At 32.6% G+C, this 27,223-nt stretch overlaps 4 protein-coding genes across 6 annotated transcripts; 1 reads left to right on the top strand and 3 right to left on the bottom strand.

The window, feature by feature from the left end:
• LOC110648073 (probable pectinesterase/pectinesterase inhibitor 51) lies at positions 1-2,487 on the top strand. Its single transcript, XM_021802175.2, has 2 exons — positions 1-1,339; positions 1,661-2,487. The coding sequence occupies exons 1-2, from the start codon at positions 310-312 to the stop codon at positions 2,344-2,346; spliced, it is 1,716 nt and encodes a 571-aa protein (XP_021657867.2). The 5' UTR covers positions 1-309; the 3' UTR covers positions 2,347-2,487.
• Positions 2,488-6,569: 4,082 nt separating this feature from the next.
• Positions 6,570-10,400, bottom strand: LOC110648075 (UDP-glucuronate:xylan alpha-glucuronosyltransferase 1). 2 transcript variants are annotated; one of them, XM_058150421.1, is made up of 5 exons: positions 10,282-10,400; positions 9,965-10,079; positions 8,739-8,933; positions 8,037-8,647; positions 6,570-7,802 (listed from the first exon to the last, which is right to left on the bottom strand). In XM_058150421.1, the coding sequence occupies exons 2-5, from the start codon at positions 10,030-10,032 to the stop codon at positions 6,772-6,774; spliced, it is 1,905 nt and encodes a 634-aa protein (XP_058006404.1). In that variant the 5' UTR covers positions 10,033-10,079; positions 10,282-10,400; the 3' UTR covers positions 6,570-6,771. The 2 variants fall into 2 exon arrangements, with proteins under 2 accessions (XP_058006404.1, XP_058006405.1); XM_058150422.1 differs by having other exon boundaries at positions 9,965-10,318.
• A 3,925-nt stretch (positions 10,401-14,325) lies between these two features.
• On the bottom strand, positions 14,326-17,314 carry LOC110648076 (uncharacterized). 2 transcript variants are annotated; one of them, XM_058150423.1, is made up of 6 exons: positions 17,079-17,314; positions 16,928-16,982; positions 16,499-16,531; positions 15,350-15,441; positions 15,180-15,257; positions 14,326-14,673 (listed from the first exon to the last, which is right to left on the bottom strand). In XM_058150423.1, exons 1-6 carry the CDS (start codon positions 17,132-17,134, stop codon positions 14,529-14,531), a joined length of 459 nt encoding a protein of 152 aa, XP_058006406.1. In that variant the 5' UTR covers positions 17,135-17,314; the 3' UTR covers positions 14,326-14,528. The 2 variants fall into 2 exon arrangements, with proteins under 2 accessions (XP_058006406.1, XP_021657874.2); XM_021802182.2 differs by having other exon boundaries at positions 16,481-16,531; positions 17,079-17,297.
• A 2,871-nt stretch (positions 17,315-20,185) lies between these two features.
• On the bottom strand, positions 20,186-21,692 carry LOC110658290 (uncharacterized). The gene is made up of 3 exons (XM_021815844.2): positions 21,431-21,692; positions 21,155-21,344; positions 20,186-20,815 (listed from the first exon to the last, which is right to left on the bottom strand). The coding sequence occupies exons 1-3, from the start codon at positions 21,563-21,565 to the stop codon at positions 20,340-20,342; spliced, it is 801 nt and encodes a 266-aa protein (XP_021671536.2). The 5' UTR covers positions 21,566-21,692; the 3' UTR covers positions 20,186-20,339.
• Positions 21,693-27,223: the final 5,531 nt, after the last annotated feature.

The following is a 27,223-nucleotide window of genomic DNA, read 5'->3' as shown; positions in this document are numbered from 1 at the left end:
AGAAAATGAGACTCCTTTAGATCCAAAAACAACCTGCTATGGACAAATCTGCTTTCTCCCTCTCTCTATTCCTGTAAACCCGTGAAAGAAAACAAGCCATTTATCCTTTTTCGTCTCCCACTGCCAGAAACGCCAAAGCCAAAGTGCTCACAAATAGGCCCGTGACGGCTCTCGTGAAATTTCCTTTAATATAGATATATTTACATTCCAATCAAAATCAAACGCTGGATCACCTCCCATTGAATTCCAATACGTCATCGCTAATCACAATCCATCCATTCATCACGGCTACAAATACCCACTACAACAATGACACAACATGCCCATCACAAAATACCCACAAGATTCCCATTCACCAACTCTGGTTTTCTTCCCATTTCCATGGCTTCTCTGCTCGCCCTCTCTGTTCTCACTCTCTTTCTTCTCCTCTCTTCCTCCTCTGCCATCCCCAATAACCACCGTCATAAATCAAAACCACCCTCACCGTCGTCTATTTCTGCCCCACCTGAGATTCTCCAGGCTTGTGAAGCCACCAGATTCCCAGATATCTGCGCATCATCTTTTGCCGATTCCAAACATGTCCCTCCGAACCCAACTCCTTTCCAAATCATCCAGTCGGCGATTTCTTTCTCCGCTACTAATCTCCAAACTGCCCAATCAATGGTCAAGTCCATTCTAGCCAACTCCGCCGGCAATGTAAACCGCACGACCGCAGCTAAAAACTGCATAGAACAACTCGGTAATTCCGAGTATCGTATCTCATCAACGTTCGATGCTTTGCCACGTGGGAGGAATAAGGATGCGAGAGCTTGGATGGGCGCGTCTCTGGTTTATCAGTACGATTGCTGGAACAATTTCAAGTACGCAAACGACACGTCGCAGACCAACGAAACGATGGCGTTTTTGAATACACTGCAAATGATAACCAGCAATGCTTTGAGCATGCTTATGGCTTACGACGTATACGGGAACCAGACCACGTCGTGGACACCACCGAAGACGGAGGGGGACGGGTTTTGGGAGGGTTCCGGGTCGGGCGGTAATCTGGGTTTACGCGGTGGGTTCCCGTCAAAGCTAACGGCGGACGTCACAGTTTGTAAAGATGGAAGTGGCGGGTGTTATAAAACGGTGCAGGAGGCTGTAGATGCGGCGCCGGATAACCAGGTGAGCAAAAAGTTTGTGGTGCATATAAAAGCAGGGGTTTATAACGAAATCGTTAGGATTCCGTTGGAGAAGAAGAACGTTGTGTTTTTGGGAGATGGGATGGGCAAAACGGTCATTACGGGATCTTTGACTGTAGGTCAACCTGGTATTTCCACTTACAACACGGCCACTGTTGGTATGTCAATACTTTACTTGATTTTGTCACAATTTTGTTTATATTATTTAGTTCTTTTATTTCCTTTATCTGAGTTGTGAATTTTCTAAATTAGAAAAGAAATCAATTCTAAATATTGATTAGCTCTTTTTCAGGTTCTACATAAAATAACTATATTAATTTTTAATTAATTAATTATATATATATATATATATATATATATATATATATATAAGAAGAATTTCTCAATTATTCAAGTGAGATGAATCGCAAAGAAAATTTTCTTGATAAATTTCATTTCCTGTCAATTGTAGATTGATGTGTTTTGTAATTCTGCTGCAGCGGTTCTTGGCGATGGATTCATGGCTAGTGGTATCACGTTCCAGAATGCAGCAGGACCTCCTACCCACCAAGCAGTGGCGTTTAGATCAGACAGCGACCTATCATATATTGAGAACTGTGAATTCCTAGGCAATCAGGATACTTTGTATGCTCATTCTCTTCGGCAATTCTACAAATCATGTCGCATTCAGGGCAATGTGGATTTCATTTTTGGAAACTCAGCTGCAGTTTTTCAAGATTGCCAAATCTTAGTGAGTCCCAGGCAAGTAAAGCCCGAAAAAGGAGAAAATAATGCGGTCACAGCACACGGCAGGATAGACCCTGCCCAACCAACTGGTTTTGTGTTTCAAAATTGCTCCATTAATGGCACTCCAGAATATATGGCATTGTACAATAGCAAACCTAAAGTTCACAAGAATTACTTGGGGAGGCCTTGGAAGGAATACTCGAGAGTTGTTTACATAAATTGTAACTTTGAAGCTCTTATAACAGCACAAGGGTGGCTGCCTTGGAGTGGTGATTTCGCACTGAAAACACTATACTATGGAGAATATAAGAATTCTGGACCAGGATCTAATTTGTCTCAGAGAGTAACCTGGAGTAGTCAGATTCCGGCAGAGCATGTAAACGCTTATTCAGTACAGAATTTCATTCAAGGAGATGAGTGGATGCTAACATCTTCTTGATTATTGAAAATTCGATATAATAATATTAGTAGTAATCTTGTATATTAACATTAATTGTAGCACTGTTATATGCCGCATTACAATTCTTGTTGCTTACAAAATCATCTAATTTGATATTGAATGTGAGGATTGTTTACTGAAGCTGAACTTAGCTTAGTTGCAGATGTACCTATCTATTTAGATTAAAATAGATCAGCGATGAAAACGGAAGAGGGGGGGCGTGAATCAACCTCATCTTATGCGAGTGTCTTATGCAAGGAAGGTTGAACTGTAATATTAATATATAACGTGACTTGCAGGTAAGGTGGGAATGAAAGCAAATTGAAGTTCCATCCCTTGGTTGTGTATGAGATGGGGACAACTTGACCTCAGTTTTGGAACAACATTAAAATTAGTGTGTTCTTTTCATGATGCAATTCTGTTGTGTGTACTCTTTGGACAACATCCATTATGGGCATACACCATCAATTTGGTGAAAATTCTACCAAATTAGTGGGGTCTGGATTGAAGAAACAAGCTCATTTTCTTCTCCATGAGATGCCATTCACATCGGGCAGGTAAAAAGACTCCAACCAAAGCAGAGAATAGAGCCATTGACCCTTTGTGTGCTGTCAGTGTCTTTATTGCAATGAACGAAATGGGTTAAGCAAGTTTAGGGTTCTACTGGTTACAGTTATGAGCTACATAAAAGTAATTCTTTTCTTTTTCTAAATATTTTTAAAAGAGATAGATAAAGAGATTCAAATACTTTTGTATTGAATTAAAAAAAAAAAAAAAATTTGAAAATCACTTCATCATCTAAACATGAATTTTCTCAAGTATTAATAAATTATTGAAAAATTACAAAAAGAAGTAGTGGTTTGAGTAACTTTTGAAATAGGATCATTTGATTTATTTTTTAATGGAGAAGGTTTTATGCTAAGTGGACAGCACCTAAATAGTATATGTATTTTGGTTGCCTAAGCATTAAAGAATTAATTATTGATCCTTCAAGTGGGAAATGCTCTTACTTGGTGCCTGCCACCAATAGCATGCCTGTTATGGGAGCACCACTAGCTCAGTGGTGCTCCCATAACAGGCAATGGTGCTATAGTGCTATCATCTGCCTCCCCCTTATCATTTCCAAAGAGGTAAAGGTGATAATTTTTCATTTAATTTTATTTGTTTATATGAATGGAACCATTTAATTTGAGACCATCCATAATTTAATTAAGGAAGTGTTTGGTATTTGCGAAATTCATTTATAAATTTAAGATTTAGAATTTAATTTAAATAAAAATTTATTTGAAATTTTTAATAATTAATTGTATGAAGTTTATCATAACTAAATTAAATTTCATCAAAATTGATAGAATTTGTAAATGAATTTCAAACTTAAAATCATATATATTCTAAGTGATAAAATTATCCTTTTATTATATATATTTTTATTTTATTTATTTTAAACACAAAATTTATTTCATTTAAAATAAATTTCACATTCAATATAAAATATATGAAACAAAAAAATTTATTTATAAATAAATTTTATCATCAAATTTATTTATAAATGAAATAAATTTTATTATAAAATTAAATTAAATAAAAAATTAATTTATATTTAATTTAAAATAATATAATTTAATAAAAAGTAAGTATGATGATTCATATAAGTCAATAACTACCACATGCCCTATAGAAGTCCAAAAACTCTAGAGTGAGAGAGGGGGTAGTTGCCTTGCCTAAACCTTTTCTTGTTTGGTTTGATTATTTTTAGATAGCCTTTCATGCATACATAAACTTTACAATTTTTCAGACTTAGTTTCACCAACCATCTTTTGATTTAGAAAGTTATTTTGACATTGTTCCTCAACTAAATACCATAAAAATCCTTCAATTTTAATTTAATATGCCACAATGTCCTTTTGCTCAAATTTCTACCTACCTTTTATACAATTTCTCATGCCCCTGCAAATTTGGGCTTTGTTCCAATAAAGCATTAATGACCCAACGTCTAAATCTCTAAGAACCCATCATTTCTGATTTAGCTTTCGCCATTGCAGCTGATTTTCCTGGTTAATTGTTTTCATTGAAAATGCCCATTATTTCTAATTAAATTTCAGTGACTAACAAAAATAAATAAATAAATAAAATCCCTAAAACCATATTGATTTTATAACTAATCATCTTGTGCTTGTTGCCAAACCACGGGAAAAAATTTCCCAAATTATGGGGTTCCAATTTTTTTTTTTTAACAAATTATGGGTTTCAAATTATGTTACTTTAAAATGTAACATAAAATCTCATAAACTTTCAAATTTTACACAGTAAAATCTCTCTGACTTTTAATTACTGATTTTCAGTTAGAAACTGATGTAAATAGCTCTCGCATGGCACTTAGTCAATATTTCTCTCTTCTCTCTTATACAAAATATAAAATTATTCTCTTTATGCATGAAAAATTATTCTGTCTATAGAGAGAAAAATAATTCAATTTACATGTAGCTTGAGAGAGAAAAGAGAAATACTGACTAAACTCCATGCTGAAATTATTTAGGTCAGCATCTAACTAAAAAACTAGTAATTGGAGGTTAGAGGGATTTTACTGTGTAAAATTTCAAAGTTGATGAAATTTTATGTTACATTTTTAAGTTGAGAGACTGTAATGTTACAATTAGATAAGTTCAAGAATAATTGTCAAAATTTATCCCAAATTTTTTATAAAAAACACACGTCCATCAACTCATCTTTCAGCATTTTTTTGGCCTTCTTTTTTTATCAAGATAAATACACACACAGTTGCAAAAGGCATGAATAATCATTGTTGTTGGCGAAAAATTAACAAAAACACGCAACAAAGAGCATTGAAAATTGGCCACTTGCTTTGCATTTGTTTCTCTAAAGTAATTATTAATGGTAATCTTTGCTTTTTTAAAGCAAGAGATCTCTGAAGTATTATTAAAGGTAATCTTTGCTTTCTAAAGCAAAGAGATCAAAAAGTTATTGCTAATCAGACATTTTTCTTCACTTTTATATTATTATTTTTAAATAAAAAAAATAAATAAATTATTTTATATCTTTAAAAAGGTATAATATATATAATATTCATATGCATCTATAAAAATCTTTAAAACATTTATATATATTAAATTCACATTTAAAATATTTTTACAGTATAACTATAAAAAATTTATATAAATACTATAATATGACTACTATTTAAATTGAATTGCAATTTATTATTATTAACTTTGAAATGATAAAAATGTTATAATTATTTTAAATGAATTTCATAAAATTCATAGTGACATGAATACAAAACAATTTATTAGCCAAGATAAATTTATATATATATATATTTATTATTTTTTATATAATAAATGCATTCAATAATATTATAAAAAAACATATTTTTAATTGAAATATTTATTTTGCCCTTACAAAATGGCAAGTTTGGATTTTCACATTACTGTTGAAATCATTTTATTTTATGCTAAAAAAGAATGAGTCGAAGTAGGCTTTTTCAATAAATTTTCACTATTAAAAAAGATGAAAAAAAAAAAAAAACAGAACAAAGAAAAAAACAAAGAAGCTTTTCCAACGTGATGCTTGTTAAGATTCTACATTGATTTGAGATAAGGGGGGAATATGGCTCTTACATGGTCTTGGACTCTTTTCTCCCCTTAAATTAGTTTTTGGGGTGAATTAAGCTTAGCCTAATTTCTTAAGCGATATCAGAGCCTTCCAACTAATATTTGGACATTCCATAAGTATTTAACGCTTCGATCCTGAATGTAAGGAGGTGTGTTAAGATCCTACATTTATTTATTTGGGATAGGTTAATGTACCTTTATATGGCCTTAGGCATTCCTCTAAGCTAGTTTTTAGGGTGAATTAAACTCGGCTAATTCTCTTAATACCATTTTCTGAGTGCCAACACTTTGGATGAAATTTTATGTGTTAACACTATGAGCGTCGGACATGCATGATTCTCCGTAGGAAAGTCTTTTATAATTTTTTTTTTTTTAATTTCCAATAGTCTTACTATCGTCATGCAAGCCAATACTAAAACTGTGGGCTTTTCATATCACCTTGATTTGGGAATTATTTTATTATGCAACCAAATTAGAGCTTTTTTTTTTTATGACCTTGGTTTGGCAAAAATCCCAATCATGTTAGATGTTGATATTAAATGAATGCATGTTAAGTGTAATTATTTCATTTGTATAATTATGCATTTGAAATGAAAATGAATGTAAGGATTCTGTTATAAGATATAGCATCTAGTACAAGGAAAAATCTGCAAGTAATTCAGCATCAGAAGTGATGATTTCTGTCAAAAACAGAATGAGTCTAAAACACTCTTATGCTTCAAAAATGAAGAAAAAAAAAAAAAGGGAACCCATGTCTGGATTCTGTGTCATTTAAATAGAGAAGGTACAAAACTCATAAGCCAGATAAGGAAGCTGTGGAAAGTGCAGGTGGTGTTGGATTGAAGAATTCATCATCAGTCCAATTCGTCTCTCCCCAATGTCGTAGCATACTCTTCCAGGAACACAGATTATCGATACATTTGTTTAATCTATGATCCTGAATTTTAATTTTCCAATGTCCATCAGTATAGTTTGCTTGCTCAGCTTGCCTCCTGTCCCATTCTAGTTGAGCCTTCTGCTTTGATTTCAGGAGGCAAAACTGATGCAGCTGCTCAGGCATTGCATCATGTACCTTCCACCACTTTTCATGAGCAATATCACTTGCAAATTCTTGAAATATGTCTACGTTCCAATTGCAATCGTAGTCTCGGAAGCATAGCCATGGCTTCACGCCAAGATAGTGAAGAACATAGAGGATTGGTGGCTCTGAACCGAAAAGGCGAATTTTCTTCTGTTTAACTTCTTCTTCATCACCAACCCAGAAATGCTTCAAGAAGTTCATGTGCTTAGGAATACGATGCCACCACGTAAAGATCTCATTCAGGTAGCCCTGGTCTCCACCATTGTAGGATTCAATTTCATTAATGTGTTCCATCAGTAGCTGGAATGTGCAATTTGAAGGCTCAATGACCATCACCCCAGAGTTAAAAAGAGTAGCATTATTTCCTGTTGCAGAAATTTCTGGCATGCCAAACAAGAAATCAATGTTCCTAAGTATAAGCAAATCTGCATCAATGAAAATGATTTTGTCATACTCTGTTAGCTGCCATAACCTAAACTTGCTATAATTCCATTCATTGTATGCATCTTTCTCAGCTTTTGGGTTTCTTATCCTTTGTATTGTCCTGATTTTCCATCCTGCGGCCTCAAGTCCACTTCTATGGTAAACACTGATAGACTCGTCCACAAGTATTACAAGGTCTCTGTTTGAGCCTGACAAGCGGATGCTTTGAGCCGCTGCAATGGCTCCACAGACATAAACATGTGCAGAATGTAGAATTGTTGCATATGCTTCTCGCCGCAGATTTCCAGAATAAAATGGTTCTGTTTTCAAGAGATTGTGTTAGCTGGTATTATGCAGCACCAGGCATATACATGTATATAGCAAGAAGCTGACTTCAATATGTTGATTAGAAGCCTCTAAAAATGAATTTTCAGGTTGACATGTTTTAGTCATTCAAACTGCTAAACAATTGTTTTAAATTGCATTTTTGCATTAGCATCCAAAAGGCACCTCTCAAAAAAGCAACTTTGAACTTCAATGCTAAACAAACTGACCTTTTTCTCTGTGAGGAAGAGCAAGTTCACAGGAGCCAACTGGGAGCTGGAGTTTTTCTCTCAAAACATTCAAATCGGGCTTGTATAACCAGACATTTCCTTCTCGTAGGACAAGTTCCTTGCAAGTAAGGAGATTTGGGATTGGAAAGCGATTGGTAATAAAAAGCAAATGGACAGGATAAAACCCTTTGGCAGAAGCAGCAAGATTTGCTGCTGCAACCTGCAAGTGCAACCTGGCAACATCTCTTGACCAATTCCACTCATTTCTGCATGGAAGCTTAACTGCAATGAGGTCAAGTCTTTTTCTAGGTACATCCAATTTGGGTAGAGATGGGCAAACTGGAACATCAGTTTCTTGCTCTTCATCAATCCATTCTGGGTATAAAGATTCCCAAGTTACATTTCTATCTGCATGGTCTAGTTGGAGATCAATGTGCGTAACATCAGGTAAAAGCTGCTTCCAATGATTGATTTCACTCCTATTGAAATTTAAAAGCCCAATTCCCTGATAGTCATTCTGTTCACCCAGCTTCTCTATAACCTTCATCAAACTATCCCAATTCACATCAATATCCGAGACATATCGCGGATCTGATCCTCCCCATATCCACCTGATGAACACAAAATTTACTTCATTTTGCAGTTCCCTTTAAGAATTTCCAAATAAGAAAAGAAAAATGCAAAAAAGTAAATGAAACATACCTTGAGCTAGGATGTGATAGATCAACCTCTGGAGAGTGAAAGAGTGTTACAATAGTGCAGCAAATGAGAATCACAAGAGCAAGTTTCAGGAGTGGAAACTTGCAGCATGAACTCCTGTCTTGGATGGGGATGTGGAAAGGCTTTTCAACACCTTTCACTTTGTTTTTCTGTAACCTTCTTTTGTATATGTCTTCTCTGTTCAATGAGATATAACCATAGCTTGTGAATAATAGGCAAGGATGAGCATAATGAGAGTGAAATATTTTTCCATCTAAATTGCAATGGCATCTCTTAAATTTGGGTTAACTTTCATATATAAGCTTTAATTTTTGTTGTTTCTAAGTGGAATTTTCGTCTTTGAATTTGCTAATGACCCAAAAGTACTTGAGTTCTTGTGACTATAAAATTTTGAATTTTTCATTAAATTTTAGTTTTTGATATTTTTCAATTACGCCATTTTTTAATTTTAAAATTAATTATAGTTCATTTCCTAAATCATTATACTATGTGATATTTTTTCACTAATTAATATGATATAATATAAAAATTAGAATTATGAATTTGAAATAATAGAGATAAAAAAATTTTATTTTATTCTAATACCATGGTTTATGACAAATACCTAATTAAAAACTCAATTAGATTGATGCTTGCCTAATTAATTAATCTTAATATATGCTGCAATTGGAGAAAAAGAAAGGTTAACAACAAAAGATTACTTCAATTTACAATTATAGAACATGCTTTAAATATCATCAATTAAAACACAAGATACATTGTACATATTATCTGTGTGTTATAATTCATCGATGAGCTTTAACTCAATGATATTATTAGAATCATCTTTAGAATTATAAAGTTTAGAATTCGAATCTCATTTAGAATCAATTATATATATAAAAGAATCTGAATAATATACACTAACATTAATTCATATTTGACATTCATCTATTGATTTGATATGATAGTACTCTTCTATTATTTAAGATTTTTTTTTGAGTAAAATTTTCTGAAAGTAAATTCACTCAACCATGCCCTTGACCTAATCATAAATGAATCTTTCAGAAATTTGGTTTTCCAGAACTTCAAAATCAAGAAAATGAATAAATACGTTAATTTCCAAAGAAAGTCAAAGGAAATTTGATGATGAAACAGAAGAAGCTAGCCTTGCATTGTAGCTTAATCATTGGGAGAGAAACAAGAAATAACAAAAAGCTGAAACTCACATTGAAGAAGACAAACGATGCCTAGCTTCAACATTAGCTGGTGAGTTACCCATTATTGATCCTCTCATTCCAATAAATTAATCAGCAACTAGCTAGAAATTGCACCATCTAATCTCTGCAAGAAAATGAGAACTTAACTTCATAGAAAACAGTCCAGAAAGGAAACAGCAAATCAAGAAACTTTCCGTAAAGAAGAACAGCAAAAGAAAAGACAAGAAGGTGTAGAGTCTTTCAAGAAAGCAGAAATCAATCAGAAAGGGAAAGCATTTCCTATTATTAGACTTTAAAACAAAGAATGAAGTGATAGTGGAGCAAACCAGCTGTTATATATTTGGAGTTTTTAGAGTATGGAAAAATATGGAGAAGAAAGGCACTGAACAGGTTGAGAGCATATAGACCAAGTAACTTTCATTTGAATTTTCCTTTCACTACGAAATTCTATATTTCTATTTCATTCCTTTCTTTTTCTTTTTTTGTCACCAACTTTTTTCTCTTATTTTAATTATATTTTTCTTATTTTTAATATTCATGCAGAACTGATTCCAATCAATAATTATAATGAAAAAAATTTTATATAGCTGAACTCAACTAATTTAATATAAAAATTTAATTATGATTGTCAATTATATAAATCATAATAATTACTTTTGTTGATAAGTAAGTTTACTTTACACTTTATTAATCTCTGAAAAATAATCATAAAAACTCCCATTGATGAGTTAATTAATATAGCCATAATTAAACTGAATTTTAATTAATGAAGTTTGTTCAACATAATGAGCTAAACATTTGTCAATGATAAATTTAATTTCTTACAATTAAATGAAATTATTTTGAGGGGAAACATCAACGTTCTGATGGGGTTTTCTTAACCCATATGGAGAAGAAACTAATTAAAACACACACACACACAAAGAAACATAAACAGAAACTAATTAAATTGTAGTTACTAAAACAAAAATTTTCAGAAGAAAGAAAACATTATTATCAATGTTTCTGGAAGTTGTTGCCAGATTAGGTTTATGAAAACAATATGGTTTGGTTGAGAATTTGGTAATCAAATGTCCCATCTTACTTAACAAAATTGATTAAAATCAAGCTTGATTTTCAGTTGATTAATAATAAGTAATAGAAGGAAAATTGATTGTTAACCCAACTCAGTCAACAAATAGAAATTGTTTCTTTCCTCTTAACACTCATCTGTAAACTACATAGTCCATTTCTCAAATTATCATTTTCATTTATTTGTTTGTTTGTTAATTTTAAATATAAAATTAATTAATAATGAGTTGCTATAGCTTATTCCATTTTCTTAATCCAAAAGTAATATCAATGTTCGCCAAATGATACAGGTTTAAGGCTGCTTTCAAAAGTTGTCTCACCAAACACACAATATACTTGCTGTAGGACTAGTCAAGACTACAATAATAATAATAATAATAATAATAATAATAATAATAATAATAATAATAATAATAATAATAATAATAATAATAATAAAAATAAAATTAATTAATTAAAAGAAATATAATTTTGGAAATGATTTATAATTGAATTAGAAAGTAAAAAAAAGTGTCAATAAACACTTAAGAATATTAATTAGTGTTTCTAAATAAAATTATTAGTGCCGCTAATAACATATTTATTGAATAAATGAAAAGAGTAATAAAAAAAATAAAATATAACAATATATTTAATTATGTTTATAAAACTATTACAATCTTTTTATTATGAGAAAAATTCTACAATTAATATATTATATTAGGGTTGTCTAGTGCCAAAAATAAAATAATATCCTTACCTTATAATAAAATAAAAAAATGCTCTATCTAAAAAATAAGGTATTGTACCACTTAATATAAGCTACTCTAACTTAATAAATATCAATATAAACCCTCTAAACTCTTATTTTCTCTATCATATCCTTGATAAAAAATTAAAATAAAAATTAATTCATATAATATCATCTTATTATAAGGGTCTATGAGGATATATCATTATTATTAGAAATAATAAATGAAGCAGCAATTTTATCATCTTAAAAGTTTGAAGTGGATCTACACCAATAAGAAAGTGACACGATGGAATAAGCACAGCAACTAAGACAATTGTCTGCAGGTGGGACTTCTTTATAAGAAAGCAACCTTGCACCAGTCTCTACGTATCCCTCTGTTACTCAATCCTCCATGCAATTTTTTATATGCCTATGTATGCTTCTTTTTCATTAATTTTCAGAGATTTTTTTTAAAATTTCTTTTTCAGTATACCACAATAGGATAGTAATATTTATGGCTTGGCTGTATATGTATTTGTATAATTGTATTGGAAGCAAAGCAACCTCCTACACACCCATCCAGTGGAAGCTAGCTTCATTCTGCATCTCTCTCTTATTCTGAATCAGGTTTAATATCATTCACTATTCTTCAATTTTAAGGTTATTTTATCATCCTCATTTAATTTTAATTTATATTATAATTTAAACTTTAATTTAATATTGTTCAAAGTTTCCTTTATTAAAAATTTTAATAAAAAATTAATATAAACATAATACTTAAAGTAAATTAAGTATGTTAAAAATATTTCCCTTTATCACGTGAAGAGAATACTCAACTCAACTCAACTAAGCCTTTATTCCAAAAATTTGGGGTTGGCTATATGGATTCGCTTTTTCCACTCTGAACGATTTTGGGTTAAATTCTCAGAAATGTGTAATGCTTCTACGTCATGTTGTACTACTCTCCTCCAAGTCAATTTAGGTCTACCCCTTTTTTTCTTTCTATCTTCTAACCTAACGTGCTCTACTTGTCTAACTGGAGCCTCTATATGTCTACGCTTCACATGACCAAACCACATCAATCTCTCTTCACTCAACTTATCTTCAATTGGTACCACTCTTATCTTTTCTCTAATGCTCTCATTACGGATTTTATCTAGTCTAGTATGGCAACTCATTCACCTTAACATATTAATCTCTTTAATTGTGACTGAAACATTGTTAATAACTCTTTCATTGTATTTTTTTTTATACAGATTAAATTTTTAAATTATTTTTTTATTATATCTAATTTATATATAATAAAATAATTCTTAAAATTAAAGGATGGTGGGTGGAATTAAGATATGAAGTATTTCTTATATTTGTGATATTGACATGAGTTTTGGGAGTACTACACTTATAATGGATTATTGCCGATCACCTACTTGTCCAATTGACATCTCATCCTTGCCCCTTTTCTCTTTGTTATTTTTCTTTTTAGCTTTTTTTTTTTAATTATTTTTTATAAAAAGATTAGCAACGAAAAACACGTAACTATAATGAAAGAGTCGAGAAAATAGTATTATGTGTCCAAGATATATATATATGTACCCATAGAAGGAGAGTTTTCAAAGTTAATCAATACACACTTCCAAATTATTCTTATAATAAAATTTAATTTAATTATATTATATTAAAAAAATTTAATTCAAATGAGCTTATAAGAAAATTTATGTGTTTGAAATACTTTTTAAAATTATAAAATTTGTTTAAATTCTATTACTTGAAATAATTAATTGATAAGTGAAATGAATATACTTTAATTTATAAAGAAAATAAATATGACTCAATTGCATTAAAATAAATCCTACTTGATTGAATATGGTTATCATTTATAGCTTTTAATATGAGCTAATTATTACGTGAATATCTCTAATGTCCTCTTCCGTTTTCTCCGTCTAGACAAATGATTTTTCAACCTATAAAGTATAAATAAATAAAAGAAAATGACAAAAAACAAAGGAAACGTTGACATGAGCCTATATTAGTAGTAGCTTTGATGGGTAGTATTAGGAGAAAGACCATATCTGGAAAAGGAAGAGATGGGCAGGTAATGACGAAGAACCTTTCAATGAACTTTCTAAGGTAACAAAAAAAAAATATTAAAAATCACTGTTTGTTTGTTTTTTTTAAAATTGAAGTGATAATTAGGGTTGGTGATGATTAATTAACATAATTAGCAGCCGCACCTTATCCTCCTTTTTGTTGCTTCAGATTTAATTTTCTTCAAGATACGTCTAAACTAAGTTTTTGCTTGTTTTGGTTGAGTTTGCAAATAAAAAGGATTTTCAAATCTATTATCATATATAACAATCCAAGCAGAAAAATATACATGTATACTGCTCATGAACAGTTGTTTGAACGGTGCAAACAGATTTTTTTTTTAATTAATTTAATATTAATTACTATTTAATTTTAATGTTATTAAAATAACTTCATTATCGTAGTCAATGAAAATGGCTTCCCATTACAGTTTACAGCCACAGCCACATTGAGAAGGACTCGATAGTTGCTCACTTCTAATATCATATTGCTGAAGGGGAGATTTGAGTGAATTAGAACACTATTTCATCTATGTTCTCAAAGAAAAACAGCAATCATTAGTTATTTATGTAGTTGCTATGCTGGTATAAGCGCCACCAGTATAAAACTTGAACTTTGCTTAACAGGAAAAGTCGGAGATACATTGCAAGCTAACAAATCAGTAGAAACATTTTCCTGAAAAAAAGGAGCTGAATGACTTTTATATCACATCTGAGGACTCTTTTCTTCTTTAGGAGGTGCAAACTGTCTGCTGAGTCGGGATTTTGTCCAGGGATCCAAAGGTTCTCGCTGTGGTGGTTGAGGAGTTGGAGGTTTTGACTGTCTAAGCTCATTTTCTCTATCGATAAACCTGTTCAGATTTGCAGCTTAGCTGCATCAGTAAAATACTAAGCAAACCCCAAAATAAATGGAGGAATGAAGAGAAAAATATTTTAAGTGAGGAATGAAAGAAATTCTAGAACATACCTCAAATGTGTGTGAAAATATGCATATACATGTATATGAAGAATGTATCCAACTATCCATTGCAAACATACATGTGTGCATATGTGTACGTATTTCTTATTTCACATGGACAATATCCATTTAAGAATCAGTTTATTCCTTCAATATCAAATGCATTTTCTATAATACAAGAAGCCTAAGTGAAGACAAAACATTAGCGTTGCAATAGTGATATGTGAGTGTCATTTTCAAAAGCATTAAGACTGCATGCTTAGGCATCATAGCCACAAATGAGAAACAGACGAACAGTAAAATAAATTTCATCCAAATGCAGCAGTTTAGCAATGTCTGGCAGCAGGAGAAATGAGTTCCTTAGTCAAACAAACAATCTAGGATGAACAGAGATCTTACTCAATGTAGGCCATTGGTGCAGCATCACCAACTCTTATGCGGGTCCGAAGCAGTCTTGTGTAACCACCTGCTCTATCCCTGCAAGACATAATATAAGCCCAAATATTATATTACATGAATGAGAGAAAAAATAAATAAATAAATAAATAAAGTTTAGGTAAGAGATTTACTTGTAACGATAAGCCAGTTCTGTAAATAGCTTGTGAAGGACATCATCCCCTCTAACAAAAGCAGCTGCACGCCTTGCAGCACAAAGGGAGCCCTGTAATTTTTGCCGAATAGAATGCAATAATTATAGCGTGTTACTCCATATACTTTCACAAGGCTACATTTATTCTTTTTAAGTAAATTCAATAGGAGCACTAAAGGGGTATAGCTTACGCAATTAATGAAAGAAACATCCTTAAACTAAAGGACAAGGTAAAGCACAAAGAGAAAAAGGCTCAGAAAAAGTCAAGAAATTCTTAAAAAGAAAGTTTACACAAAATATTAGAATCCACCAATGAAAGAAATATGTCAGGAAGGTAGTGAGGCAGGGATTTCACTTTTCCTGCAATGATACATCCTGAACAAATTGGGAAGTCCTTATTTTTGTCTCCTCAGGGATGGGATTGGGGAAAATCGATCCCCGCCGGAGGGGATGGAAGTATAATCTCTGCCCCACAGGGATCCCCAACTTCAGGCCTATACAAATACTTAATTTAGGGAGGTACGAGATGGGATGGAAATTCCCCATTGAGGTGGAGATGAGGATGGAAAATGAGTTCATCCTTGCCCCATTCCCATTCCCCAACTCCTAGAATAAGCTAAACCGTAGAGAAAGCCAATTCTGTTTTAGCACTGTATGATAGTTCTCAATTCAAGGCCACACCTATTATGCATATTTCCAATTATACCTGCATATAAAGGATTTCTAAAGCTCAACAACATATGCTTCTTGCTAAAATATATAAAGGGAAAATGTTTATAGAGATTAAAAACCACAACTGTTGAGCAAAATGCTTTTCACGTAATCTTGAGAACCATATGGTGAACAAGCAATATATCCTTCTACTAAAGTTACTTGCAATTCATGGGTGCAGGGGGGAATCATAATCACTACCTTTTCCCAAAAGTTTTAGAATGAACAGAAGCAAAAATAAGCCCCTTAACAAACATAACATGTTACTTTGTTGAGATGCTAGGAACTTGGACAAGATTGCATTCATATCCTTAAGCCAGTATCATCTATTCAACATTATAGAAAGTGCAGCATGCAATAGAATGCTAACTTAATCATATAAATGATTTCATAAGCACACCTCTTTCCCAAGCTGTACCATATTATCTGCAAGTCGTCGTATCTCTTTTGCCTGCAAATTGGAAAACAAAATAAATGTATGTAGCTCAGTGAAATTTTCCTTTTTGCCAAAATATTTCCTTTTTTCATTTTCATTTTACCACCGTTACCACACATCCCACAAACAAACAATTAAACAAACTTATGATATATAAAAGCAAAATCAACCAAATTAAATATAATTCTTACTATCTTAGTTTAAAAAGAATCCAATATTAAGTTTCAATCAGCTCACACCCCAACCACAACAAGATTTTGATTAAAATATTTAACATAAAAAAGAGGGGGAAAACAAACCCATAAAAATAAACATACTACAGAAGTAAAATCTCAATCAAATTAAATATAGTTCCCATAAACCCTAGAAAAACCCTTAAAAATGTAGAACAAAAGAAGGAAAAATAAGCACCTTGGCAACAGTGGTTTCAATGCGCTCGTGCTTCACTAACTGGGAAACCATTGTTCTACAATTACATGATCATATATTAAATATTTTCTGAAATTAAAGCAGGATTATATGGACAACAGAGTGACACATAAAGAGAGTGTAAATTAAGAACCTGAGCATAGACATACGGTGACCTGTGGGTCGACCTAGCTTTCTAAATTTCGTCATTTCAAGATCCAGAGAGAAAGCCCCTGCGTCTGTGAGTTCTTACTTCGTGGACAGAGAAATGAAATACCCTACTCAGAAGAACGCCTTGTCTCTCTCTCCCTGCCGGCTGGCTGTTTGATCAAAGTGTGACTGCAAGTGAAGGATTCACAGATTCATGGATCATGGATGGGCTTGTCCTCACCCACGACTAGCCCAAAACTGGATGTCGCATGATTGGGCTTTCTTACACTTCCCCTTCCACATTCGATGGGCCACGCTGAATTGATTTAGTTTGGCCCTAATAAAATGGTGCCAATATTACAATATTCTGCTTAGATTTTTCTATTTTTCATTGGACTCCAAAATTCTAACTCAAAACGACACAATTTTTTCAAAAAATGATAAAGCCCCAGCTCAATTTTAATGATTTTTTTATTTTAGAAGAAATTATCCAGTGAATCAATTATTCTAGTTATGAGAAATTATTAAATGAATTAAAAGATAATTTTTATCGATTATCTCTCAACTTTAAGTATTATTTCACTTACGTATCTTATCTTTAATTTATTATTATAAAATTTATGAATTTTAATTTTATTTTACAACAATCCTTTTAATCTATAATACTAAATTTTTAGGTTAAAAAATGATAAAATTATGTTTTTACCCTTCTTTTTTTAAGATAAAATTATCATTTCCCCTTTGCCTTCTCATTACCTCTCTCTCTTTTTCTTATCATTATGATTGAATTAATACTAAATTTTTAATTAATAATTAATTTAACAATTTATTAAAAAATTTAATAAAAATAAAATAATTTTATTAATAAATAATTATTAATTAATTGAATCATAAAGATAAAAACCAGAAAAAGAAGAAAATTTGACATTTTTTTAAGAGAGAACCAGAAGGTAATTTTTTTTTTTTTTTTATTAGTTGGAGGATCAGATACTCTTCTGATCTGATATTCCAGCTTCATCTGATAAATTCTACTAATATTCTTAATTAAAATAGTAAATCAGTAAAACATCGACACGTACGCAAAGCACAATCGACATCCACGATTAGAAGAAAATCATAAAATTGGTGGCCATCAGCCAGACCAGCTATTGATTTGATGGCCATTGATCGATCTTTCATATCAAAATTAGATGGATGCTGCTATTCCTTTCTCTTAGCACTTGAAGGGTAATTTTAAATCTTTGCTTTTAGGCAATTTCATTTTGTCTTGTCTTGTGAGCCATTTTCAAAGAGCATGAAATCTCGAGTTGAAACCCATCAAAGCTAAGCCAACCAAGAAAAGTGTTGTGTTCCACTGCAGCAAGAAGATGATGCAATGATGCAAAGTACAATATGTAACCTTGGGAACTTGATAATTTTGAGATGAAATACATTGCTTTAATCCTAAGAGTTCAATCATGCATCTTACTGATTTATCAACAGAACTAGAGAATTTACTACTGCATAATGAAGGGAGTTTGAAAAGAATCTTTACTTTCTTTCTCTCTCATTTTTAACCCACACAACACTTCAAATTTCAAAGGGATACAAATTAACATATTATTCTTCAGATTTTACATTAAAATTTGCTAAGATTGAATCAATATTTTGCTTCATAATTTCTTGTTTTGTAGCTTTTAACAGATCATCTTCAATTTTATAATATTAAGAAAGTGAAAAAGTTAGAGATATAAAATTTTTTATTAAAAATATGTTAGTGTAAAATTTACACATCGAAATAAGATGAGATGAGTGATGAACATATATAAATTTATTGCTTTAGAAACATATAAGATTTATAAATTTATAAAAAAAAAAAAATTACAAGTTGAATGTGTAACTTCTTTTATGGAGGGGAGATGTGATTACTAGTTCATTACTTATCATGTATTTGAACTTGCCAAGATAATCTCTTTGTATTACAAGATAAATCCATTAAATTATGATATAAAAATAATTAAAAACCTCATAAACAACATAACTCTAATAAAAAAAATAAAATTTTAAAAAATAATTTCATTATTTATTATCAACAAATCAAAATCATACTATATTAACAATCTCATAACTCTGTTTTTATATTAATAAAATTAAAAAATACACCACTAAGTATGGTGTGCAATAATAAAGCTTATTGCCCTTTCAAGAGGAGAGCTAAAGAGGAGAGCTAAAGTTCGATTCTTAGAGAATATATTATTAAAAATGACAATTATAAATTTAAAAAAATTTATAGACCGTATAAAATAAATATAGAAAATATTCTAACTTGAAAAATACATTCATCGCTGTCTTTTCAATCATTTCAAATATTTATAATATTTTTAAATGTTATCATGTTAAAAAATTTCTCCAAGGTATTAAAGTCAATCCAATCCCCATTCTAACCTTTTTCCTATTCTCAAACCATTGAAGATCCATATGAAGGAAGCAACTTCATTATCAATATGGGTTATAAAAAGAACAAAAAACTATGTATCAATCAAAACCTTACATAATGTGATGTGGTTGTGTTGTCATTTTCTATAGTTTATAATAATATGAACAAATACAGAGAAGCCTAATAAATACAAAGAATTATTAATTTGTGGTTCAGTCCCCATTGTTTTGTGCCACCTGTTTTCAAACAGCTGCTTGTTTCTTACTTTAACATTCTCTCATCTCTTTGGCTATCTCACTTCTGGATATGCTTCAATATGCTGAGCCATCCAATTATTGGATTCATGCCTTCTTCTTATTATCATTCTTTCTAGAAAATTATACTTTTTTTCTAAATTTTTTTTATTATTATTTCAATTTTTATAGTGCCATTTTTAAATAGAATTACAGAAATCAAAACTAACTTTTGTTTCCTTAGTGTTTTCAAAACTAGAGTAAGTCAGTAAATTAGATTATTCAATTAAAAAAAAAATTAAGTGAGCTTGATATGATTTTTAAAAATTTTTTTAATTATCAAAACAAGTAAATTATAATTTTTATACATTTTTTAAAATTATTTTTTATTATTTTTATCGAATTGAATTGAATAAATTAATTTTAAGTCTCACTAATGTCAAAATATTGAGAAGATGAAAATAAATAAAATAAAATATTAATTATTTAGTAAATAGCCTCATCACCTCAGTACAAAAAGATCACTCAAGTGCCAAAAGAAATTCTAAAACTCTAGTTTTTTTTGGGGGGTAAAAAAAGAAGAACGAAAATTGGAGAAACTACAAGAGCAAAATGTTTAACAACAATTTATGCCCATGTTAGAGAACTGACTAGACAAGGCAGATCCTCCGCGACCACTGCTCAAATCCCTTCTCTTGGGCTTAACCATTGGAGGTGACCAGATGCTAAAACCATGGTGAGAGCCATTTTTAGCTTCCTTATTTTCTTTATAGCCAATATTGTTTTTACTATTGGCAGTGACTTTGAGCCATTTGGATTGCATGTAAGTGGTGGTCCTCCATGGAGGCACATAAAGACCTCTTTCTCTCAGAGACTGTTTGGCAGCTGAGCAAAGTAAAGAGATGATGTTGTTGAGCTTCTCTTCACTGCCTACAAAAATTGTTGGAAGTGTGTCTGTGAGTTCTTTGTAGGATGGTGTTGGTCTTGCTAGTTCAAATTGAGACCTGAACTCTATGTCCACTATTAGCCTACTACTCTTTGTCTTCCCATTCTCTTCTTTCAACACAATGATCTCAATGTACTCATAATCACCTGTTAAACCCACAAAATAAAAGAGAGATTGATTTAATTTCTACACAAATAAAGATATTTCAAATGTAGATTTGCAAATTTTCAAACTGCTAACACTGTTCGAGCATTCTTAGCAGTTCCCTTTACAAGGAAAAAGAAAAATTCTATGCCAATTGCCAAGTACCTAAATCATGGGTGATCCTTTCCCAAAGATTGTGGCAAAATACCAAAGAATATTAAGCATAAAATACAAAAGAAAACTCTGAAAGACTATAGCACTTGAATAAAGAACAGTTGCATAAAAAGGAGATCATTTCATAGGCAAAGTGGAAATGCGTGTGTATAGAGAGAGAGACCCACCAGCAGGGCATCCTAAGGAAGTGACCCAAGAAGTTTGACAAATAGAAGCATTAAAGCCATCAATTTTCAAGTTCATGACAAGCCACTTCTTGAAGCTACTTGTTTTTTCAACTTCTTTATTGCTTCTCATATGCTTCAACACACTGTCAAGAACCTTAGCTTCCGCTTCTGTCATTTTTCCAAGTATCTCCTAACCATCACACAAAAATTTTCAAACCCCACACATAAAAATCAATGCCAAGGAACAATAAATTAAAACATATATTTAAAGTTTACCTGCAAAGCAAAGTATTTAGCTTGATGGTCCATAGCAAGGCAGTTTGATGAAGCAGGAAAAATAGGTGGTGATGATTCTTGTTCTATGAAGTCATGAACCATTTGAACAAGCCTTTCCTCCTCTAAGCTTCCCATATATTTATGTATAAATATGTATGCATATACCCCCTTTCTGGAGGAAAATAAAAGCTTGATGGAGGTTTTGGAGTTGGGATTTTCTTGAAGGGTCTTGCTTATTTTCTTATATGTTTGCAGATTGTGATATATATATATATATATATATATATAGTTATTAGCTCATATTTCATAGTGCCTGCTCCTATCCTGACCTCACTGTCATCGAAAAACAATGCTGTAAATTTTTATATATATAATTAAAATTTTAATTAAAATAAAATAATTTAATGATAAGTATTTTTATTAAAGGAAAAGTCGATAATTTAATTATATAAAATTATTATGATTTTGTTAAAAGGGATGTGCCTTCTATATTTTATATATATACGTTTATTTTTAATTAATTAAAAAATTATGTTTTAAAAAAATATAAATAATATAAAAAATGTGATATGTAATATACAGCAAACATATTTTTAAAAGAAAAAATAATAAAAAAAAATGAAAGGTGATAGAAACGTATGGGGGAATAATAGTGGAGAATATCCTTATCTTTGGATTGCTTTCAAAAACCATGAAAGTGACGCTAAAATGTTGTTATTTCGCGGTTATCCTGCTCTGCAACCTAGCTGCTAGAGGTAAGCATTCGATTCAAATCAAATTGTATCAAATTGAAATAATTAAAATTTTTATAATATAAAACTAAATTAAATCAAATTATATTAAAAATCGAACTGAATTATCGAATTAAGACGATTTGATTCGGTTCAGCTTATACGATTTAAATAGAATAATGCTCACCCCTGCTAGCTACTTCAAAGTTTCAGTTTCTGCCTCTCAATGGATACACATCTAAGAATGCAAAATTGATCCCATCAAAGTCTGGTTTCAAGTGTATGGAGTACTGTAAGGAGGTTTGAGTTTAAGTTTTCTTATCTATTTATTTTATAGTCCATCAATTATTACTCAGTATATTAGACTCTATTGAATAAAAAATAATATTTTCGATCCCTTTAATTGAGGTAAGTTATAAAATGTTATTTGTAAAATTCTTCCAATATGATCCTTTGGTTTCACTTATGAAGAATCAAGCCACTGGTCACCAATATCAAAAAATGTGAACTTTTTCCCATAATTAATTAGAAAATTCATATAAGAAAGCTATGGACTTTTAATTAACAAATAAAATTTTCGATATTTATTTTTAATCTTTGATAAGTTATTCAACCCTTAGCTTATTATTTTGAATAAAAATAGATTTTAAATATATATATAAAAAAAGTAATTACAAAAAATAATGGGAATAAATTTGCAGTATAAGAGCATCCTAAACCTATCTGAAACAGTGTAGAAGGGTGGGACATAGTGATTTGGAGGCAAATCCCACAAACTGCTAGATTTTGCTTAGCATAATGGGAAACATTCTAACAATATTTACTGTATTAGATTCTAATACATATATAAATATATAATAATAAACAATTGAAAATTAATTAATTTATTTATTAAAATAGTTTTGTGAATTTTATATGTATTTATTCTATTAAATTGAAAAATAATATTATTGATATATTTGATTTAAAATTGGTAAAATTACAAGAACGAAATAGATTCTATGATACTTAATTATATTATTAATGTAAAAAAAAATATCAAGATTAAAATCGCATTAATTTGCATTATGAAATTGATATTACTCGTTTCAAATCGAGTCAAATAGTCAGTGCATGGAATAAAATATCTTATATGATAATCAAAATGTCAATGCTCGTTTAGAAAGTTAAAACCGAGCGAGAGACTACTCAACTTACTAAAGCTGAATAAAATATAATTCGGTCTAAACCCTGATCGGACAATAGTAAAAGAAACAATGTTATCACTCACTTAAAGCCAAGCAAAATTTATGCTAAGCAATAGTAATATTAATCATAAATCAAGTCTGATTTTTCTTTAAATCAAGTCTGATTTTTAAGAAATAATTTCAAAATGTTAACTCAATTTTCAAAAACTGAGGCGATGGCCTATAAATATCAAGAGTAGAGTAAATAAAAATTGTCATGACCCAACCTATGGGCCAGACCGGCACTAGCACCTAGGCCAGCCTAAAGCCCCCGAGGCCCGTAGTAAGCCTAACTGTTCATTAACCCAACTCTAAGGCCCATTTGGGCCCAAATTCAAGAAAACAAACGGACAGAGTCCGGCCATAAAATGGGCTTTCCAACGGGGAGTTTGCGACTCACCCGACCTGTAAACACAATAAATACTCAATTGGGGAGCTCAGCTCACCCTCCACATACTCATATCCTCATAAAAAATAAATAGGAGCTCAGCTCCCTCATCCAATCCATCAAACATGCATATCATTATACGTTTACAGGTCCAACATGATAATAATATTACAGACCATAACCAAATAAATAATTCTAACACATGCGAAAATTCTAGGAGTAAATAAAATTACACAAATATTAATAAACAACCTGCGAAGGAGAAAATCAGGTTAACCAAAATAAAATCCTCCTGCTTTGAAAAAATATTGAATGCAGTGAGCGTTCGACTCAGAGAGTAAAATATCAATTTTAACCATAATCTCTATAACTACCTAAAACTAATGCACCCTGTAGAGTGAAATGCAACATCAACATCATTTTCACATCATAACATCAAAAAGGTAATTTGGAGCACTCACGCACCCTGTAGCATCAATCATAACATATGGGAGCTGATCCCCTATACAGCTCTCTTAAATCCAACACGGTGCGGTGAAGAACTCAAGCCGGACTTTCGCTTAATAAACCAAATCGAGGGTCCCAGCGAAGAACTCAAGCCGTGACTACCCCTCGAAGGATCGGGTCCCAGCGAAGAACTCAAGCCGTGACTATCCGTCCTATCCATAGTCCACACCACATCACACGCACGCCAACGCACGCACACTGCTCCAAATTACCACAACAACATCATGGCACTTTATGATTATCAATGCATCATAAATCGTGCCTAGAGTTTAACTACATAAATATATGCATATAAGTGATGCATGGGCATGCTGAACATATAATAATATCGAAATTACAATTAAAATTAATATTTTACTCACACACTTGACAACGGTCACTGTGGCGGCTGGGCGGAGGAAGAAGGCTGTCCCGGCTCACCTGACAATTACATTACAATTTTTAATATAAATGACTCAATACAAACAAAGAAAAAGACCAATACGTCCTAAGTCGTGCCGAAAATCCATGAGTCTCCCTATACCTAGGACCTACCCAACTCGCAAAGGGCTCAAAACACACTTCTATATTCACAATCCATATGTCCACAACTCAATCACATCACACAGCCCCTCCTGGGCCCACCAAATCAATCATCCATCACAACATATAAAATTTCAATTTAGTCCCTATAATTGACCATTTTTGCAAAAACTGCCCAAATAAGCTCTAAAAATTCTAAAACTTTGCCCCGCGGTCCTTAGCAATATTACTAAGCTATTGCAAAAAGAATCATAATTTTCTAAGCTACCACGAATATTTTATGGATTTTTAATCCCATTTAAGCACTAGAAAATTACGAAAAAGTAAGGTTCGGGTTTACCTTTGCCAATTCCGACTTCGGGAACGCGCTCGAGACGTCTGACAATGGGGGGCTAGCCAAAACCTCGGTCCAATTCGGAGACTTTTCCGGTAACGGGTCGGTCTGGCCGGAATTTCGCAGACGCGGTCAACTATCGAATTTCCGCGAATCGAGGATACCTACACGAAGCCCATAACACGGGGGTTAGTACATAAATTTTTCAGAATTTTCTAAGCTCATTAAATGCTCGAAAAAACACTACGAGTTAGTGAGACCACCAAAAGCGGTGTCGGAAAAATTTGAAATTTATGTCGCATGAAGCTCTCGTGAGTGGAGCATCTTTGGTACCCTCGGTTTTCTCGTGGGATTCACGGTTTTCGAGAAATCTAGCCCAAAAGTCGAAATGGGCTAAAAACTTCCCGAGCAAAAATTGGACAAACCGCTCGATGGATTTCGGCGTTTTTGGTGTCTATGGAAAGCTCTCGCCGAGTAGATGATTTTAGACACAAGACCCGGTCCAATTGGTGGCCGGATCGGCCGAATTTTGGCCGGGAAGTCCAACAGTGGGGCGCGCGCTGCGCGTCCATTCTAAGGCCGTTTTCCGGCGTTCCAGGCAGCGGCCGGCCGTGGGGAAGGGCCGAGGTGGGGCGCCGGCGAGGTGGGGACGCAGAGGAGGCGGCGGCGCGGCAAGGGGAGGAGGGAGGAGAGAGAAAAGAGAGAGAGAAGAGGAGAAGGTCGACGCGCGCGGGAGGGAGAAGAAAAAGAGAAGAAGACCGGTCCGATTCGGTCCGGTTCGATTCGACCGGTTTGATTCAGAATACAAAATTTTAAATTTTTACTCTGCCTCGGGACCGAAAACGAGGTCCAAAAATTCTGAAAAAATTTCAGAAAACTCAGAAAAATACGTAGACTCCAAATATATTTTTAGTTTTTCCACGTGGTCTTTAAATTAATTTTTAAAATTCATCAAAGTTTATATTTTCGGAAAATCGAACCCGATTTTTAAAATCCGAAAAATCTCAAAAAAATTCCTAAAATTTAAATAAAATTAAAATACCAAAAATACTCATAAAATTTAAAATTTTGGGGTGTTACATTCTTCCCCCCTTACAAAAAATTCGTCCTCGAATTTTACACAAGGCAGAATAAAGCACATGATTATACATTGAACATATAAGGGTACTTGCTTTGCATGTCCCGTTCTGACTCCCAGGTGCACTCTTCCACTGACTGACTCCTCCACAAAACCTTAACCATAAGGATCTGTTTGGATCTCAGCTGTCTCACTTGGTAGTCCACTATGGCTACAGGCTGCTCCTCAAATGTCAAGTTCTCCTTTAGCTCTATCACATCCTGCTGCAGTACATGAGAAGGATCGGGAATGTATTTCCTGAGCATGGAGATGTGAAACACGGGATGAACGTGAGAGAGGTTGGGTGGTAGCTCCAACGGTGAGCAAGCTGCTCCAACTCTATCGGTAACCTCAAAAGGTCAGATATCCGAGGTGCCAACTTGCCCTTCTTTCCAAATCTCATGACTCCCTTCATTGGAGAAACCTTCAGAATACATAGTCGCCTTCGCAAACTCCACATCCCTCCGTGCAAGTGCATAACTCTTACATCTCTTGAAAATTTGTCCTCAGTTGTTCCCTGATTAAAGGAACTACCTCTGAAGTGTACTACACTAGGTCTACATCATGCACCTTCGTTTCCCCCATTTCTGTCCAACACAGAGGAGACCTACACTTTCTTCCATATAGTGCCTCATAGGGTGCTATCCCTATACTGGAGTGATAACTGTTGTTGTAGGCAAACTCCACCAAAGCTAGCTGCTCATCCCATTGACCTCCAAAATCCAAGACACTCATGCGAAGCATGTCTTCCAGTGTTTGGATTGTCCTTTCAATTTGTCCGTCTGCATGCGAGGTGGAAAGCCGTCTTGAAGTTCAGCGTGTGCCAAGTTCCTCCTGCAACTTTCTCCAAAACAGAAGTGAAGGGGTCCTCTCCGGATATTATGGGCGGGAACTCCATGCAATCTGACTATTTCTCGAATGTAGAGCCGGGCATACTGTGCCACAGAATATGTAGTCTTCACAGGTAA

The sequence above is a fragment of the Hevea brasiliensis genome, chromosome 7 (assembly GCF_030052815.1).
Source record: "Hevea brasiliensis isolate MT/VB/25A 57/8 chromosome 7, ASM3005281v1, whole genome shotgun sequence".
Taxonomy (NCBI): Eukaryota; Viridiplantae; Streptophyta; class Magnoliopsida; order Malpighiales; family Euphorbiaceae; genus Hevea; species Hevea brasiliensis.
Note: the sequence above shows the minus strand (reverse complement) of the source record. Positions and strands in the feature narration are given on the sequence as shown.

What these genes read in the sequence shown, in the direction of transcription:
- LOC110648073 (XM_021802175.2), top strand. Translation starts at nt 310, where the DNA reads ATGACACAACATGCCCATCACAAAATACCCACAAGATTCCCATTCACC. An exon ending in TTACAACACGGCCACTGTTG is followed by an intron (nt 1,340 to 1,660) that starts GTATGTCAATAC and finishes ATTCTGCTGCAG; the next exon opens with CGGTTCTTGGCGATGGATTC.
- LOC110648075 (XM_058150421.1), bottom strand. Translation starts at nt 10,032, where the DNA reads ATGAGAGGATCAATAATGGGTAACTCACCAGCTAATGTTGAAGCTAGG. An exon ending in CTATCACATCCTAGCTCAAG is followed by an intron (nt 8,648 to 8,738) that starts GTATGTTTCATT and finishes TGTGTTCATCAG; the next exon opens with GTGGATATGGGGAGGATCAG. An exon ending in TCTTCCTCACAGAGAAAAAG is followed by an intron (nt 7,803 to 8,036) that starts GTCAGTTTGTTT and finishes TCTTGAAAACAG; the next exon opens with AACCATTTTATTCTGGAAAT.
- LOC110648076 (XM_021802182.2), bottom strand. Translation starts at nt 17,134, where the DNA reads ATGACGAAATTTAGAAAGCTAGGTCGACCCACAGGTCACCGTATGTCT. An exon ending in TGGTACAGCTTGGGAAAGAG is followed by an intron (nt 15,442 to 16,480) that starts GTGTGCTTATGA and finishes CAAAAATTACAG; the next exon opens with GGCTCCCTTTGTGCTGCAAG. An exon ending in GAACTGGCTTATCGTTACAA is followed by an intron (nt 15,258 to 15,349) that starts GTAAATCTCTTA and finishes TATGTCTTGCAG; the next exon opens with GGATAGAGCAGGTGGTTACA.
- LOC110658290 (XM_021815844.2), bottom strand. Translation starts at nt 21,565, where the DNA reads ATGGGAAGCTTAGAGGAGGAAAGGCTTGTTCAAATGGTTCATGACTTC. An exon ending in CTAAATACTTTGCTTTGCAG is followed by an intron (nt 21,345 to 21,430) that starts GTAAACTTTAAA and finishes TGTGATGGTTAG; the next exon opens with GAGATACTTGGAAAAATGAC. An exon ending in TTCCTTAGGATGCCCTGCTG is followed by an intron (nt 20,816 to 21,154) that starts GTGGGTCTCTCT and finishes TGGGTTTAACAG; the next exon opens with GTGATTATGAGTACATTGAG.